Source organism: Thunnus thynnus, chromosome 23 (genome assembly GCF_963924715.1).
Source record: "Thunnus thynnus chromosome 23, fThuThy2.1, whole genome shotgun sequence".
NCBI lineage: Eukaryota > Metazoa > Chordata > Actinopteri > Scombriformes > Scombridae > Thunnus > Thunnus thynnus.
Window position 1 is genome coordinate 24,967,075 of NC_089539.1, and position 18,547 is coordinate 24,985,621.

Genomic DNA, 18,547 nt, shown 5'->3' on the forward strand with positions numbered 1-18,547 from the left:
TATGATGTAATTAAGGTCAGTTCTTTGGTATGTTCAGGTTTCCTCAAACTTTAGTTCTAGTCACTGTATTCAGTGTTGAGGTCCGGTTCAGTCAGTCTTGGATCTGTTCTTAGTTCTGAGGTCAGTTCAGAGTTCTGGGTGTAATAAAAGCAAAGGGGTTGCGGGGCTTGTAACACATTCTTACCGCACCGGTGTCACCACATGAGGGATGAAGTACAAATGGTGGCTCGCCATCTCCTCCGTCAAGGAGAGAATCCAGAATCCAAGGTCCAGGGCACGGTATCTTCAGGGAGTCTCAAAAACCAGCCTGTATAACAGCAGGGCGATTATTTTAGGTCAAGACTCTAATATCTAAAGCCATATTAAATCAACACATTAGAAAACTCTCAATATGCCACTATAACATAATAGAAATTAAATTAGTCCAACAGCTTTAACTGTACAAAACCTTCTTTTATGAACTGTGTTTCTCTTCTTTTTAACATCAATCATGAATTATGATTACACATTTTAACTATTTTAACATTTTAGAAATAACATTCCACATGAATTTATTGTATATTTAACCATGCACTACGGCACAGTTAATTTCTTACACACCTCATGTTTTTATAATAGAAGTATTATTCGAAATTCCCATGAAATAAAAAAATATTTCCCAGTTTTAATCCCGTGTCTCTGTGTTAACTGTTCGTTTAACTCTTGTTATATGACAAATATGTCAAAAAATCATCAGTATCAGAGTATTTTTACATGAAAATCCCCGTCTTTCCTTCCTGTAAAACGGTTTCAAACATAAGTGGTGGTCACCATCGATCTCACGAAGTTCTCTGAGTTTTTCAGAGAATTGGAGCGACACTTGTCACACACACACACACACACACACACACACACACACACACACACACACACACACACACACACACACACGTGACTTTCAGTAAAGAGGACAGCAGGAGGAGCAAACAGTGAGGAACCCTGAAAGTGAAACTATTCAGTCAGACTCCATTTTGAAGTCAACAGAGCAGAAGGATTAAAACAGTCTGAGGCAGGGTGAGTGTTAATATTACAGCTGCAAAATAATGATCACTGGCATTATTGATCAATCTGATGATTATTTTCCGGATTAATTGTTTAGTTGATCAAACTGTGTCAGAAAAATATGAGATCGCAGTGTTGACGTTTTCAAACGTTGTTGCCTTTTTTCATTTCCTGGTTTCTGCGTCTTCACAGTGATGTGACGCAGCTGTAAAATAACAGTTAAGAACGACTCAGATATCAGTCTGTTTGTTGTATTTAAATCAGAGTCAAAGTTTATCTTTGTGATGGCTAAAAACACACATGGTGAGGGTGACCAGACTTCTCGGAAAAGTCGGGACAGTCCCGAATAACGAGCAGTTGCTGGCATATAGAATTAAACCATCTGTTTGAGTCATTTGTTCAGTTGTTTCAACATGAAAATGCTGTAAATTGCTATTGCTGCTCTAGAATCAATATATAGTTATTTTTCTAAATATATATTACTTGTAATCCTGTTCTGAATTAATTGTTTTTTAAAATGAAACAGAAGTAGAAGTTGTGAGGAGGGGAAGCCGCGGAGGAATGATCTGACATGCGCGTCACGCAGACAGATGTGAGAGGCACCGCACTGATGACATGAAATAAAATAAAATAAATTTTATTTAACAGATAATGATTTACACACTGTTACATACGATACAGTGATTGTGTTTCTTTTTCCTAATGACAGACACTTGACTTCATGAATAAAATAATAAGAAAATAATACATTTTAGCATTGAGTTAAGAGTTTGACGTGTTTTACTGTTCGTTGACACTGAATGTGGTAAAGGGGAGAACGGGGTAACATGAGCCACTTTTTACATTTGATGATTTTACTGCAAAATAAAAGTGTATTTGTTTCAAATAATAGTTACTATATAAACCTCAGGTTGTTGTGTAACAATTTTGAGATAAATCTGAACTTTATTAATGCCATCAATTTAACAAAGGCTATATTTTTAAGTAAAATTCTATGTTTGTGTCCTGTTGTTCAACATGTTACCTAAACATTTTCAGTAAAGATTAAACTGTGATCTTTGTGTGTTAGATACAGAAAGAACATGTGTTTAAATGTGCTTTTGTGTATACAGACAGGTGACAAATTAAAGGAAAAACTGGTCCAGGCCTGAATGCTTGACCCTACAGTGAGGGGTCTTGGGGCTCTGTTATGCTGTGGGGGGCATTTTGCTGGCATAGTTTGGGTCCACTTGTCCCCTTAGAGGGAAATCAAAGTTGTTGTGAGTGATCACCTTTATCCTATGATGAAACATTCCTATCCTGATGGGAGTGGTCTCTTCCAGGATAACAATGTCCCCATCCATAGAGCATGAGGGGTCACTGAATAGTTTGATTAGTATGAAAATGACATGAATCATATGCTATGGCCCTCACAGTCACCAGATCTCAACCCAATGAACACCTATGGGAGATTTTGGACTGAGGTGTTAGACAGCGCTCTCCACCACCATCATCAAAACGAGGGAATATCTTTTGGCAGAATGGTGTTCATCCCTCCAGTAGAGTTCAGAGACTGTAGAATCAATAACAAGGCACATTGAAGCCGTTCTGGTTGCCCAACACCTTACTAAGACACTTTATGTTGGTTTTTCCTTCAATTTGTCACCTGTCTGTATGTACAGCATGTTTGTGTGTGGCTTAAACTTAACATCAGTCAACAATTAGGTATTTATTCATCAACATTGTAACACTTATAACAGTGATCAAACATTAACATTAACATGGTCTCTAGTCTCTAGAATATCAGAAAATAATTTTTGGGGGTAAATTGAACCATTGACTCAACTTGCTCCAACATCACTGGCACGTTTTACCCTACAACCTCCATTTTGACAAAACTGTTTCACACAGTGGCTCAGATCCACAGTTATACTAAGTTTATGACCTTGTTTTGTAGCGTATACTAAATTAAATTAACATGTAATATGTCCAACTTATCTATTTTAATTAAGATACAAGACTAATAACTTTAGTAACATGATGAATTCACTTGGCATGACAAGAGTAATGTGAACTATACTTTCTTTATTTGTGGTCACATGATTATTTTTGTTTATGGTTACCTAGATGAAGGGGGTGGCTCATTTTACCCACTGGCTCTATTTACCGCGTTCTCCCCTACTGGAGACCACGCCCACCCCAACTCTCCTTCCCCGAATTTCACCCATTCTCATCTGGTCACCCTACACATGGTTGTAGTTAAAGTAATCTGGGTTTATTATACTGTGCATGTGCGTGTGTCTCAAATGTTACTGGTTTACCTCTCAGACTCCAGAAGATGAATGATTTGGAGGAAGAGGTGGACGGAGCAGAGTCTCTAATATCCGGCCGTCTGTCGATGAAGAGCAACTGCTCCAAAGGTTCTCTTCCATACTTCAGTAATGAACCTTTACCCTCAGACACAAAGTAAGAGACTGTTTCTACTGTAAACTGACCTGTACATACCCAGGATATTTTTTCATTAGTTGCTTCACTGAGCCAAACATAGGCCGTCTAGATAATTAGTACTATGAGGCTCAGTCAACTCTGGGTTTCGGATGATCCAAGATGGCGCTGTGGACACACGCACACACACACGCGCACACACACACACACACACACACACACACACACGACTTCCAGTAAAGAAGAAGGCGGGGGGAGCAAACAGGTAGGGAGTAAAGTTCAAAGTATTCAATCAGACTCAATTGTAAAGTCAACAGAGCAGAAGGAGGAAAACAGTCTGAGGCAGGGTGAGTGTTAATATTAGAGCTGCAAATAATGATTACTGTCATTATTGATCAATCTGATGATTATTTTCCGGATTAATTGTTTAGTTGATCAAATTGTGTAAGAAAAATGTGAGATTGCAGTGTTGACGTTTTCAAATGTTGTTGCCTTTTTTCATTTCCTGGTTTCTGCGTCCTCACAGTGATGTAACGTGACATACTGCTGCATTTAATATGAAGTCACAGTTAAGAACCGCACAGATGTTTATCTGAAGTCTGTTTGTCGGATTTAAACCAGAGTCAAAGTTTATCTTTGTGATGGCTTGAAAACACACATGGTTGTAGTTGAAGTCAGGTAAACTAATAAGAAGCTACTAGGTTGAGAGGAAGGACTGGGTTTATTATACTGTGCATGTCTGTGTGTCTCAAGTGTTACTGGTCTACCTCTCAGACTCCAGAAGATGAATGATTTGGGAGAAGAGGAGGACGGAGCAGAGTCTCTGATATCCGGCCGTCTGTCGATGAAGAGCAACTGCTCCAAAGGTTCTCTTCCATACTTCAGTAATGAACCTTTACCCTCAGACACAAAGTAAGAGACTGTTTCTACTGTAAACTGACCTGAAGATGATTCAGTGTTGAAATGTCATTTAAAAACAAACCCACACTCTACTACAACCATCTCCATCAGTTATTAGTGAGAGTCTGAAGATCTTCTGCAGCAAGTTTAGTCATCTAAATATAAAGTGTTGCCTGATGTGTTTAACAAAGCTGTGCAGCTCATAAAAATATCTGTAAATGATACAAACTACATGCAGGCATCAGACTTGACAAACAAATTGTGAATTTAAAGGAGATAAACGTTCAGTATGTGTCATATTCATTCAGTGTTTACACATGTAGACGTTCAAATCTCCTCACTCACATCTGTATTCAGCTGTAAATAGAAATAAAAAATTAAACTGAAATATGAACACAATTAGCCGTTGTGATTAAATAAATAGTGATAATATGCATGTGTTTATATCTGCTCTTTACAAGAAGTAATGATGTATGTAAAACATTTGTTGTTTCCAGAGGTCAGCTCCACAGACAGAGAACAGAGTCTCTGATATCCGACCATCTGTCGATGAAGAGCAACTGCTCCAAAGGTTCACTTCCATACTTCAGTAATGAACCTGGACCCTCAGACACAAAGTAAGAGACTGTTTGTACTGTAAACTGACTTGAAGATGATTCAGGGTTGAAATGTCATTTAATAACAAACACCACTGACTTACAAGCCACATTCTACAACAAACATCTCCATGAGTTATTAGTGAGAGTCTGAAAATCTTCTGCATCAAATTTAGTCATCTAAATATAAAGTTGCACTTGATGTGTTTAACAAAGCTGTAGCTCATGAAACAGTCAAACTACATACATGCATCAGACTCTACAAACAAATTGTGAGTTTACAGGAGATTAATCTTCAGGACGTGTGTCAAATTCATTCACAGTGTTTACACATGTAGAAGTTTCTCTTCACTCTCACATTTTCAGCTGTAGACAGACAGACACAATTAGCTGTTGTGATTAGCTAAATAGTGATAATATGCATGTGTTTATACCTACTCTTTATGAGAATTAATGATGTTTGTAAAACACTTGTTTCCAGAGGTCAGCACCACAGACAGAGAGCAGAGTCTCTAATATCCGGCCGTCTGTCGATGAAGAGCAACTGCTCCAAAGGTTCTCTTCCATACTTCAGTAATGAACCTTTACCCTCAGACACAAAGTAAGAGACTGTTTCTACTGTAAACTGACCTGAAGATGATTCAGTGAGACGGTTTTATTAAGGTTGTTGTGTAGATATGAAGCAAACACAGTGGAAAGAAATAATGAACTAGCTTCCATTCAGCTGTAATCTAGAACAGATCTTCATGTACATGTTAACCAGAGACAGAGACAGGGCTGCTGTTGCTATTTGATTTTCCAGTCTAACAATCTAAAGTAGTAGCAGGTAACCCAGGGTGATATTTACTAAGGATTTAGTAACAAGTCAAATTCTGTGTGTCCTTATTTACTAAATGACTGTGCTGGGGGGTTGTGAAGGTAAAATGGAAGAAAATTGAGTGTTTGGTCTTCTGCAATACAGAATGTGTCTTAAGGTGTTCCTCTTCAAAGGCCCAAAATATGGGAGGAAGTAATGGAAATGTATACAGACAGCCTGCTGCAGCTGATTTATCACTGCAGACTGACCACTGCAGCAGAGGAAACTGAGTCTGACATTTAACGTTTGGAAAAAGTAAAATCTGTAAAACTGTTAAATCAGACTCAGGGAGAGAGATTATAGCAGAAACAGTGAGAGAGAGAAACACAAATGAAAAGATGCATTATGATGATATTTACCAGAGTTCTCGGTGCGGCACCACAACACAAGACTAAAGAGCAGCAGTCTGTTATTTTTCACAAGTGGACTTTTCTGTTTTGCTTAGTTGCCTCCTGCTTATTTTTCCTGACTTTTAATGTCTCATAGTTGCTTAAAGGAGCCCTGTGGAGTTTTCTTGTTAACAGACAAAAGTCATATTTACATTGACTTACTGACCAAAACACATTGTGTGAATCCTTGTGGTCTAACAAATGTGTTTAATCAATTTCCCTCCTCATGAAACATTTCCAAAGCCAGTTTTTGAAGCTGGTATTTTAAATCCTGCATTGTTTACATCCATGTTTACTAGCTTACAGTCTTGAATGAACTGAATGTGCTGAAGCCCAAAGCCTGAAAAAAAATGTGTAACTGTCCAAATACTGACAGTCTAGACTGTTCATGTAGGGAAAGAGATGCATGCAACTTGTCAGCTGTCAGTTGGCCACCACTAATGTCATGTTTTCTAAAAAAATTGTTGATGTTCACAGAGAGAGGAGGAGGAGGAGTGTTTCTGTGGAGGAGCAGCAGTCCTGCTGTTCTTTGTGTCAGGACGTCCTGAAGGATCCAGTCTCTACCAGCTGTGGACACTGGTTCTGCAGGCAGTGCATCAGCTCATACTGGGACCAGTCTGCTTCATCAGGAGACTCCTCCTGTCCCCAGTGTGGAAAAAGATCCAGAACAAGACCTGGACTGCAGACTGACAGTGAGACTAGCACTGTACAAAGTAAGACTGAAGATCTGTCTGCTGATGTCATCATCTCTGAAAATAGGACAGTAATCTACCTCCTCTATAGTACTTAAAATGAACGCAGTGGGACATATTTCTTTTTAATTACACCCATTTTTTTCTTGTCTTTTCAGTAGAAAGTGGTCTGCAAGAGGTTTTAGATAAACATAAGATCAGTCTGAAGACGAGATGTGAATGTGTGACTGAAGGAACTGATGTAGCAAGAAGTGAAACCCTCCTCAACAGGATCTACACTGAGCTCTACATCACAGAGGGACGGAGTGAAGACGTTAATACCCAACATGAGGTGAGGCAGCTTGAGACAGCTTCCAAGATGAAGACCCACCATGACACTCCAATCAAGTGCCACGACATCTTTAAACTCTTACCTGACCAAATGGAACACATCATCAAAGTTGTTCTGACGAACGGTGTCGCTGGTGTTGGAAAAACCTTCTCAGTGCAGAAGTTCACTCTGGACTGGGCAGAGGGCTTGGAAAACCAAGATGTCAGTCTGGTGATTCTGCTTTCATTCAGGGAACTGAACTTGATCAAAGATGAGCAGTATAGTCTGCTCACGCTGATCCAGGTTTTCCATCCAACATTACAGAAGATCACAGCTGAGAAGCTCGCTGTCTGTAAAGTTTTGTTCATCTTTGATGGGCTGGATGAAAGCAGACTTTCACTGGATTTCAACAACATGAAGGTCGTGTCTGATGTCACACAGCAGTCATCAGTCAATGTACTATTGACAAACCTCTTCAATGGGAATCTGCTTCCCTCGGCTCTCATCTGGATAACTACTCGACCTGCAGCAGCCAATCAGATCCCTCCTACATATGTTGACAGGGTAACTGAAGTACGAGGCTTCACTGATGCCCAGAAGGAGGAGTACTTCAACAAGAGATTCAGTGATGAAGAGTTGTCCAGCGGAATCATCTCACACATTAAGACATCCAGGATTCTCCACATTATGTGTCACATCCCAGTCTTCTGCTGGATCGCTGCTACAGTTCTGGAGCACATGTTGACTACAGACCAGAGAGGAGAGCTGCCCAAGACCCTGACTGACCTGTACTCACACTTCCTGCTGGTTCAGACAAAGAGGAGGAAGCAAAAGTATGATGAGGGACATGAGACAAGTCCACAGGAGCTGACAGATGGTGACAGGGAAGTTCTTCTGAAGTTGGGGAGGCTGGCATTTGAACAACTGGAGAAAGGAAACATCATGTTCTACCAAGAAGATCTTGAGCAGTGTGGTCTTGATGTTGCAGAAGCCTCTTTGTTATCTGGATTTTGTACAGAGATCCTCAAAAGAGAGAATGTGATCTTCCAGAAAACAGTCTACTGCTTTGTTCACCTGAGCGTACAGGAGTTCCTGGCTGCAGTCTACATGTACCACTGTTTCACCAGCAGGAACACTGAGGTACTGGAGGGCTTTCTGGGAAAAGACTACAAACACAGGGAAACAAAACAAAAGTCTTTTCTCAAGAAGACTTCTGCTAATTTTAGAAACAATGATGGCCGTGACCCATCTCTGGATCACTTCCTGATGGGAGCCATGGAGAAAGCTCTCAAAAGTAAAAATGGCCACCTGGATCTGTTTGTCCGCTTCCTTCATGGCCTCTCTCTGGAGTCCAACCAGAGTCTCTTAGGAGGCCTGCTGGGTCAGACAGAGAACAGTCCAGAAATCATCCAGAGAGGCATCAATAACCTGAAGAAGATGAACACTCGTTATACCTCTCCTGACAGAAGCATTAACATCTTCCACTGTCTGATGGAGATGAACGACCGCTCAATACATCAGGAGATCCAAGAGTTCCTAAAGTCAGAGAACAGATCAAAGAAGGAACTCTCCGAGATCCACTGCTCAGCCCTAGCCTACATGCTGCAGATGTCAGATGAGATTCTAGATGAGTTGGACCTGAAGAAGTACAACACATCAGAGGAGGGACGACGGAGACTGGTCCCAGCTGTGAGGAACTGCAAAAAGGCTGTGTAAGTCCAGATGTGATTAACATTATAAATCATTGTAGATTAGTAGTTTATTTCTTCAAATATAAATAATATAAAACTTATTATATTGTTAAAATAGTGCTCTACTTGTTTATAGCCGAAATAATATGTCAGTTATGTTTAGTCTCAGATGTTCTTGAGCTGTTTCAAATGTTGTGAGTGCAAATAATGTTGATTTTTCAGTTGGTTATGTTGTAGCTGTTAAGTTAATGAACACAATTATTCTATTTATTTCTAGTAATTTTACATTTTTTTCTACTATTTATCTTCCTTTGGGTGATGGAGGCATCATTCAAACCTGGTAAACCAAATGAAGGACTTTAGATGTTGTGGTTGAGGCTTTATTATGACAGCAATTTATCACAACATATATCAGTATTTTACAGTTATCAGTGAATGCAGTAAAGTTATTATTACATGAGTAGGTTCTGCAAATAATATATAATCAGACAGACACTGTTTTATACCACTATAATTAAGAGCTTATCCCTAACCCTTAACCCTTAAATGAACCATTATTGTTACATCTATTGTGTGATGGGTGAAAATTGACCACATATACTTTCCTTTGAAAAAAGGAGAAAAGTCCATTTTCATTTTTAAAAAGGAAGAGTATGTTTCACCCATCTAAACTTGAAAACAGGTCAAATTTGACCCAAACAAAATAGGAGGGTTAAAATAAGGTGATGTCTGAAGTCAGAGAGATTTGCTTTCATCATCATTTTTTTCTTAATGGTTTCTGAGTCATGTCATAGTGAGCACAGGGGATCAGCAAATCAGCATTCTGATTCAATGATGACAGTTATAGAACAATATCTAAAGTTTGCTAACATTAACCAACTTTAGCCTCTGTAAACTACTGGTCATATGAGACAAAATCCCTGAGTGTGTTGAATCAAGCAATGGTGCCTTTTATTTCTCAAGATTTAATTTTATTTTAAAGAGGGAAGCAATGTTACATAGTCTTGTTTTTAAGTCTTTCTTATATTCTGTTGGTCACAGAAAGAAACTCAGGTGTTTTCTCTCTTGTTGGTGTAGAGAAGAGTAGTAGCAGGAAATGCACAGAGGTCTGATGAATATATAAGAGCAGAATGGTAGAATTCAGACTGCTTAAAGAGATCTTATACACATTAAAGGTCAATGTTATATTTTAATGCTGATACCCTGATAACATCTTTCTGATGACATCATGATGAAAATAATTCAACTTTATTGGTTTGTTAATTGGGTTTGTGTGCTGAATCAGTTTTTCAGATTCTCAGAAAAGAATGTTGATAACAAAACATCATGCAGTCATCTGTCATGCACATCTCAATATTTAATACATTAATATTAAATTATGTACAGGTCTAATATTGTCAAGCCATTTGTTTCATTTGTGTTTGTCAAGAGTCACTAAATGTTCCTGCTTATGGATGTGAACCTTACAGCAACAGGTAGCAAAGAGAGATGATCTTTCTCAACTGTAACTGTTCACCGAGTTGAACTGAATAAAAATATCATGCGGTCAAATAAAAATAGTGGACAGTAAAAATGGTTTTCTAATCAAGATGGCCTCATGCTAACTTTGTGGAGACAGACATGGGATCAGATCACATAGGTAGACTGCACATCATGGAGGCCTCATTGTAACTCAATTTTCTCTCCCTTCATCTGCAAGATTACAGCAAATTAAAGATTAAATGTCTGCAGGTATTAGAGAGAGGGATGAGAATTATTGTTCTAGCACAGTAAAATATGATTAGCTGAACTAGGAGTGCTCTGGTAGCCTACTGGTTAAGATGCATGCTTTATAACTGCAAAGTCATGGTTCAGTTCTGGTGGCAGAACTTTGTTGCATGTCTTTCCCTGTCTCTCTCTCCTCTTGTTTCCTGTTATTTCTCAACCGTCACTTTACATTAAAGGAAAAAAATGCCTCAGAAAAAAAACATTAAAAAAAGATTGGCTGAACCACTGATGAGAAAAGTAAATGTTAATCTTAACAGCAAATGTCAAACTGTTTCATCATCAAATTCATGAAGTAAATATAAAGTGTCCTCGTTCCTGATCACATATGTTGTCATATATGTGTCATAACAGACTTTCTGGCTGTGGACTCTCAAAGGCTCACTGCGAAGTTCTTGCCTCAGCTCTGAAGTCCAACCCCTCCTATCTGAGAGAGCTGGGCCTGAGCTCCAATGATCTGCAGGATTCAGAAGTGATGCTTCTATCTGCTGGACTGGAGAGTCCAAACTGTAGACTGGAGACTCTGAGGTCAGTTCACTGGCTATAGCTTTGTTAGTTTTTTTTCTTTTTTCTATATATTCAATTTAAATCCTTCACTGACGTTTCAAATGTTTGGTTCATAAATTCTTTGGGATTTACCTGAGCATAAATCTGTAGAATTTAGTTTTTTTCAGGAATTCAAAATCCAGTCTTGTTCTGTGTAAAAATGACCAAAGTTTAAACTAATATGAGACTTCATTAGTCTGAGTTACAAATAAAGTAAGTATATCTTCAGTGTTTTCTTGCTGAGCTGCAGTGGGGGGATCATAACTCAAAGAGCAAATTTTGTCCTAAATAGTCTGAAAGTTTGAGTTAGACAAATGAAGTGGGTGTCAACCAGTATGTGAAAGCCTTATATTAGCTTCAGTGTAGCTGTGTTAGGTAGAGACCAGTTCACAGTCAGTGTGGACAGGAGGAATGATTATTGCCACCAATAACATGTTTTAATTACACTTATGTTTTCATATTGATCCTCTAATTACAGACTTGACTGAGTTCAGCAGCATTTTATGAATCAGTGTTGACATGAATTGGTGTCTGTATGTTGTGGTGAAATTTAGGTGATGTCTGTAGAAGGCTGACATTATGATGATCCCCTGTAACACATTGACAAACTTAGTCTACTCATTTCAGTGATAAGCTCATTGATGACGACATAGTAATGTTAAAGCACACATTTAAAACCTGAACACATCTGATTGGATTATAAATGGATTTTAATCTAGAGGCAGCTGTGGCTCAGGAGGCAGAGTGGGTCATCCACTAAGCGGTTCGATTCTTGGCTCCTCCAGTCCACATGTTGAAGTGTCCTTGGGCAAGATACTGAACCATAAATTGTGTGAATGTGTGTGTAAATGATCAGTTCCTACTGATGCGCAGGTTGGCACCTTGCATGGTAGCCCATGCCATCAATGTATGAATGTGAATGTGTGAATAGGAGAATGTGGCTTGTAGTGTAAAAGTGCTTTGAGTGGTCAGAAGACTAAATAGGCGCTATATAAGTTCAGTCGGTTTACCATTTACAAATCTACATCATTTATTCTTTATTCAGATTGAGTTACTGCAATTTGTCAGAGATCAGCTGTGCTTCTCTGGCGTCAGCTCTGAAGTCCAACCCCTCCCATCTGAGAGAGCTGCAGCTAAATGAAAACAAGCTGCAGGATTCAGGAGTGAAGGTGCTGTGTGATTTTCTAGGGAGTCCACAATGTAGACTGAAGACTCTAAGGTCAGTTAATTGACTGTGTTCTGTTTTCCAAATTTTAATTTTTTGGTTGAACAAATTTTAGTCTGTAGTTATAAAACATGACTGATTCTCAAAGAAACTGTAGAAAATGTCCACTGTTGTTAAAGTAAATTGTTTATAATTTTTGGTATACAGAAGATCCTTTCAACTAACTGTTTTAAAATTGTCAAATTTAATTGATGTAGGAGAAATATTATTTATCACAGTCTTTCATTTTGTAATGTTTTAATAAATAATCTCTGATCATTGATATTGATACTTCTGAACACACACACACACACACACACACACACACACACACACACACACACACCAAAACAAAGAGGGACACAGAGAGATCAATGCAGGTGTTTTAAGTATGAATATAGTAGTTTTTATGAATCAATGTTGACATGAATAGGTGTCTGAAGGTTGTGGTGACATTTTTATGATGTCTTTAGAAGGCTGACATTATGACGATCCACAATAATACAATGACAAAGTCACTCTGATCATTTTAGTGAAAAGCTCATTGATGAGGAAAAAGTAATGTTGAACTACACATTTAAAATCTGAACACATCTGATTGGATTATAAATGGATTCTATCAACATCATTTATTCTTTATTCAGATTGTGGGACTGCAGTTTGTCAGAGATCAGCTGTGCTTCTCTGGCCTCAGCTCTGAAGTCCAACCCCTCCCATCTGAGAGAACTGCAACTGGGTGAAAACAATCTGAAGGATTTGGGAGTGAAGCTGCTGTGTGATTTTCTGGAGAGTCCACACTGTAGACTGGAGACTCTGAGGTCAGACACCAGTTTTTACTTCTGTTCTGAGATAAACATGATGTGACAGTTATGGTGACACTAAACTGACTGTCAGAGCAATGTTGAGCTGCACATTTAAAACCTTCATATAACAAGAAAGATCCTACACCAGATAATTCATTCTGAACCTCTGAAACTCTTTTTTACATTTACATTGATTTTTACATTAAATTTCACCTTCACTTTAAATTTCAATTAATATAATATCCAGTATTTAATTGTGCCAACACTTTTATGAAGCTATGCAGTGTTTATACTGACTGAAATATCTAAACATAAGATGCTGTGATTTTTTTATGGCGGCACCATTCCATTAAATATAAATGTTGTAGATACAGTGAACATCCTTTCCCCCCTATTTTCCCAAAATCCATCCTGACATATTTGGTATTTTTGTAAATGTTGGGATCTTGAGTAGAATCTGAAATAAATTTCTGTGGGTTTTTATTACTTGTATTTGGCTGCACAACATGAGTTTGTAAAGATGGAGTCACTGGTGGAGCTACAGAGTTTAAGAGGTGAAGTCACTACATCTTTAATGAAGTAGCAGCATGTTGTCATTAATATTAATGAGAGCTCTTTTTCACTGTTTGTATTTGAAAGTTTTTAACCTGCATCCTGTTGGGTTCAGGTGTTTGGAATTTCCATTTTCTAAACTTCTTCATTCTAAACCTTCTTCAGCTCTGAACAGATCCTGAAATGTTAAATGATTTCAAGCAGGAACTTTGTTTTCTAAACTGACATAATTTATTCTTCATTCAGATTGAGTTACTGCAGTTTGTCAGAGGTCAGCTGTGCTTCTCTGGCCTCTGCTCTGAAGTCGAACCCCTCATCCCATCTGAGAGAGCTGGAGTTGTGGGGAAACAACTTGCAGGACTCAGACGTGAAGCTGCTGTGTGACCTTAAGGAGAGTCCAGACTGTAGACTGGAGACTCTGAGGTCAGTAGAGAGTTTGAGTCAGTCTGTGCTGGTTTCAGCAGTATTGTATTAAACACAGTTAGTATCAAAGCAAAGATCCAGTATTTCCTGGTGAACCTTTAACCTTGTCAGTGGCTGCTTTCCTCAGTGAAGCTGTGAGAGGAGAATGGTTACAGGCTTCAGGATTAGACAGAAAGACAGAGAGAGAGAGAGAAAATTCAGCCAATCAGATCAGCCAGAAGCTTTGTTGTGATCATGTATTTGAGTTGATGTGAAGACGACTTTTGTGTTGCTGCTCTTTATACTGGATGTGCTGCATCACTGACTGACAGCTGATGAAGTGAGTCTCACTACACACTGATGCATGACCTCTATTGTTTCTTCTTCTCTCATCAGCTGGAAGTTACGATCTCTGTAAGAGTGTGAGTGAACATCCAGGAGTGTGTGTTGAGAGAGGATCAGCTGTATCCTGATGATCCATGTGGACTGGAGTCTGGATCTGGATTCTGTCATCTTCACTTAAGTCTCCTAACTGACCACAAACTGAACAATTATCACTGGATTTTGTTGAAGTGAACACTTTACAAATGTATCATACATGAACTGTTTGATGCAGAAAAGATAAAAAAAACAAGTATTGTAAGTCAGATTCTCACCCTGGGCCCATATTTATCAAGCGTCTCAGAATCGCACTGAAAGTTAACCGAGGACTAAAACTAATTCATGAAGCAGAAGAGAATTTACTGTGACTGTCAGCAGGAGAAGGATTACTCCTGGGAGAGAGAGACGTCGCTGTTTTACCACAGTCAGAGCAGCAAAGTAGAAATAATGATGACGTGTTGTAGTTTTCTCACAGTCTCGGCTGGAAACAGTAAACAGTGGTAATTTGGTATATTATGTATATAGGGGGTAACCAGGCAGGTAACTTACTAAGGTTAGATAACAAAACTATTATGCCAAAATTTATTATAAGATGATATTTACCAATCTTAAAGAAAGTCTGAGAAATAAATGTAGCCTTTACGTTAATGAAGATAACAAGTAATTTGACTCAGCCTTGTGAAATTATCTTGGTTCAGCCACATGGTGTCATAGCCTGTAATAGTGCTGCATCTTGCACATATTGCACAGACACATGTTGCAAACCGTCTCTATGAAGAACATCTTCTCTTCCACTGTCCCATACCTCTTTCAACTACACCCCAAGTTAACTTCTGTTCTCTACGTGAAGGTAAATACACAAAACAACAGAAACATATATTATTAAGGTGCATCCTCTGCTCTCAAATATCAGGTTGTAGCTCTGCTGTTATTTGAAGTAGTCTAAATAAAAAAATAACCCTATAAAATATTTGACCTGTTGTAATGAAATGAGATGAGATATCCTTCATTATGCAGCTGACATGATTGTGTTCAAATAAAAGTTTTAGTGGGCTGTAACTGAAGACCCTCGTCATGCCCATCATCTTTACACAGCACAGCTGCATTTTCCCCGTTACGATAAAGTGTAACATTGTGAGGACATTTTGTATTTATTTAAATGTTCTGTAGAAACTTCATGTGTCAGTCACACAAAGTCAGTCTCACAAATTATTCTTTTTTTGCCCAAACAATCTTTTAATAAGCTCTCTGTCATCAAGCGTTCCCAAAACATCTCTCCTCTCAGGGAATATCTCTGCCTGAACTCCATCTCCTGCAGTTCCTAAATATTGGCAGAGATACGAATCATTTACCAAGTTTGAAAAGTTGCTGAAATGCTTTTTCTCTTAAAAGTAGGACCAGAGATGCGTCACTCTGATCATAACGCCAGTTAGGAGTGATTTCTTGCTCTGAGACACTTGATAAATACGGGCCCAGATGTGACAGATGTGACAGATTTGATGTCCACAAATTTCATTCAGTTAAATTCTGAAAGAATGTATCATTGGTCCAGAAAACCTGCATGCAGGTCAAATTATATCTTGGTTCTGTTGATAACAACATCAAGCCTGTGGTGAAAAACTTGCACCATTAAAACATATTGAAATAATATATATAAAACTAGCACAGAACACTGCTGCTGTCAGACTTTTAACTAAAACCAGGAAAAGAGATCATATTACTCCATTTCTATCATTGCTTCACTGGTTACCTGCTTGTTTTATGATTGATTGTAAAGATTTGATCGATTACTTTTAAAGGCTCTTCATGGCTCCAGATTACATTTCAGAGTTGCTCTGTATGTAAATATTAAGGTATCTAGCTTTTATATGCAAAAAAGTAAGTATGCTGTAAGTAAACACTGGTGAGCCATCAGGTGGCTTTGACAATAACTGTATAAGTTAAACTTGTAGGTGAGATCGTGTGATCCAGCTGTGTGATCCAGCCCTATCCAATCACATCCTTTACATCTTTTTTTCTACATTGGTGCAGCATCTTGCATGTATTGTACAACGCTGCACACAGCAATAATGATACAAACTGTGGGCACTTCATTAAAAACATGAAATGTATCTTCTCCACTGTCCAACTCATCTCCAGCTAAACCTCCTGTTGACTTTTGTGTCCTTGCAGCTCTTTTAAATATATCTCTGCCATCAGTAGTTTAAAGCTCATTAATCATTAAATAAATAAAGCCACGATTTGCATGAATGCAGTTTTTCTATAACTTGACACTGAGTGGTGGGAAATGAATTAGTGCTGATTATCAGCACAGATAAATATGGGTCCTGGTCTTTGCTGTCAGGGCTCTGGATCAACCTGTTTGAGGAGCTCAGTCTGATAAGTCATTATCTTTCATTAAATCACTTCTTAAAACTTATTTTTATCCACTGCTCTACCAATTATTTTTGTTTTATATGCTGTACATCTTAAATTTTAATCTCATGTTGTTTTGTTTTTATTCCTGTATGTTTATGTTTGTTTGTGTAAACCATTCTGTGATGTTGGTTTTGAGAAGTTTTATACATTTCTCAAGGGAGGGTGGTGGGATGACAGATTAAAGTAAAATGTATCACTCCCAAGTTCTATATTGTATTTGTTTTCTGACTCACCATCCAGTTAAATATCTCTTAATATTCAGTCTGATCAACAAAAGAACCATAAACAACTTTCTTCATTTATTAGAAAGATTTTTCTTTTCATGATCTGTTATTTTCCCCATTAACTTTTATTATCCCAGCAAACACTGAGACGTTGAATGTTGAATGTTTGAACATCCAATCAAGACGTTCCGCAATGATTCAAAATTAGTTCCAAAAAAGGAAGATGTGCTGATGTCCAGGACGTTGCCTGGCCATCAGCTGGACATCCTTCCTGGGTGTTCCAGCAACGTAGAAATATGTCGTTACCATTGTCAACAGGCCTATTTAGCTATTGTGCTAAAGTTTATTTACACAGTGTACATTCAGCAGCTTTATACATCTTGAAGTGTTTTTGAAGTCAGGTCCAGTTGTACCTTTATTTAATGTGGAAAGGACTTCACCCTCTTACACCCTAAATAATATAAACACATTCTGCCAGCAGAAATGGTTCATGTGCCTCTGAGCAGGACACAGTACACAGTATAAATAAAGAATGAAGGTTTTTATTCATGTGCAGGTGTATACAGGTAACAGGCTGCAGAGAGAAAACAGCCTGTCTGACAGTCATATTATTCACTATTATAGATTATTAGTATTATCACAGTGCACGTGTGTAGACAATAACTCCATTAAAAGTCTCAATGGCTGTTAAAGCTGAGTGACAGCTGATCTAGCTGTCACTCAGCTGCCGCCATGATCAGAAACAGACGTCGTTTCACGTGAGGCTTCAGAGGAAAGGACGTCCCATTTCTCTAAAAACACTTCCTCAGGCTCTTCTCATTTCATGCCCCCTCGTCTCCTCTCTCCTTCTTATATATACATGGTTTAAGGATGTCTCAATTCCTAAAATGCATCTTGAGGAGAGAGGAGGCTTGCTGGAGAAGCTATGAGCGAGGATGCACTGATGTATCCTTTGCAGAAGTTTTATCGGCACCCATGACTTATGAAAGAGGTGTGACACAGTGGTAAGCTATAGCGAAACAATGGATAGATGACGCAGCTGTGCCACACGTCATATTTAATTGACGCTGCTTTAAAAGACGCAAGTGAGGGAAACGTGGATGCAATTAAGAGACTTGAGATGTACCCAGTGTGTATATGTGACAGTAGTGGAATGAAGGGGAGACAAAATGCAGGTTACATTATCAAGGTGTAACAAGAGTAGACAGGTTATAGGCTCAGGTTCTGACACAATCTGATGATCATAGTGATGCACTAGCTTGGTCAGTTATTTCTAAGTGTATGGCCCAATCCCAGTGTCCCCTTCTAAGGCCTAAACCCTAAACCGTCATTGACTTAATTGACGTCAGCTGGT

The 18,547-nt window shown here is 38.5% G+C and overlaps 2 protein-coding genes across 2 annotated transcripts; both read left to right on the top strand.

Moving 5' to 3' along the window:
• The first annotated feature begins 945 nt into the window (after positions 1–945).
• Positions 946–8,924, top strand: LOC137175554 (protein NLRC3-like). Its single transcript, XM_067581294.1, has 7 exons — positions 946–1,053; positions 3,349–3,486; positions 4,240–4,377; positions 4,863–4,982; positions 5,443–5,562; positions 6,684–6,919; positions 7,057–8,924. The coding sequence occupies exons 2-7, from the start codon at positions 3,359–3,361 to the stop codon at positions 8,922–8,924; spliced, it is 2,610 nt and encodes an 869-aa protein (XP_067437395.1). The 5' UTR covers positions 946–1,053; positions 3,349–3,358.
• A 1,595-nt stretch (positions 8,925–10,519) lies between these two features.
• LOC137176304 (ribonuclease inhibitor-like) lies at positions 10,520–17,172 on the top strand. Its single transcript, XM_067582504.1, is given in 8 exon segments — positions 10,520–10,566; positions 11,018–11,191; positions 11,837–11,861; positions 12,255–12,344; positions 12,346–12,428; positions 13,058–13,231; positions 14,015–14,191; positions 14,567–17,172. Coding segments are annotated over 8 exon segments (792 nt in total). The 3' UTR covers positions 14,589–17,172.
• The last annotated feature ends 1,375 nt before the right edge of the window (positions 17,173–18,547 follow it).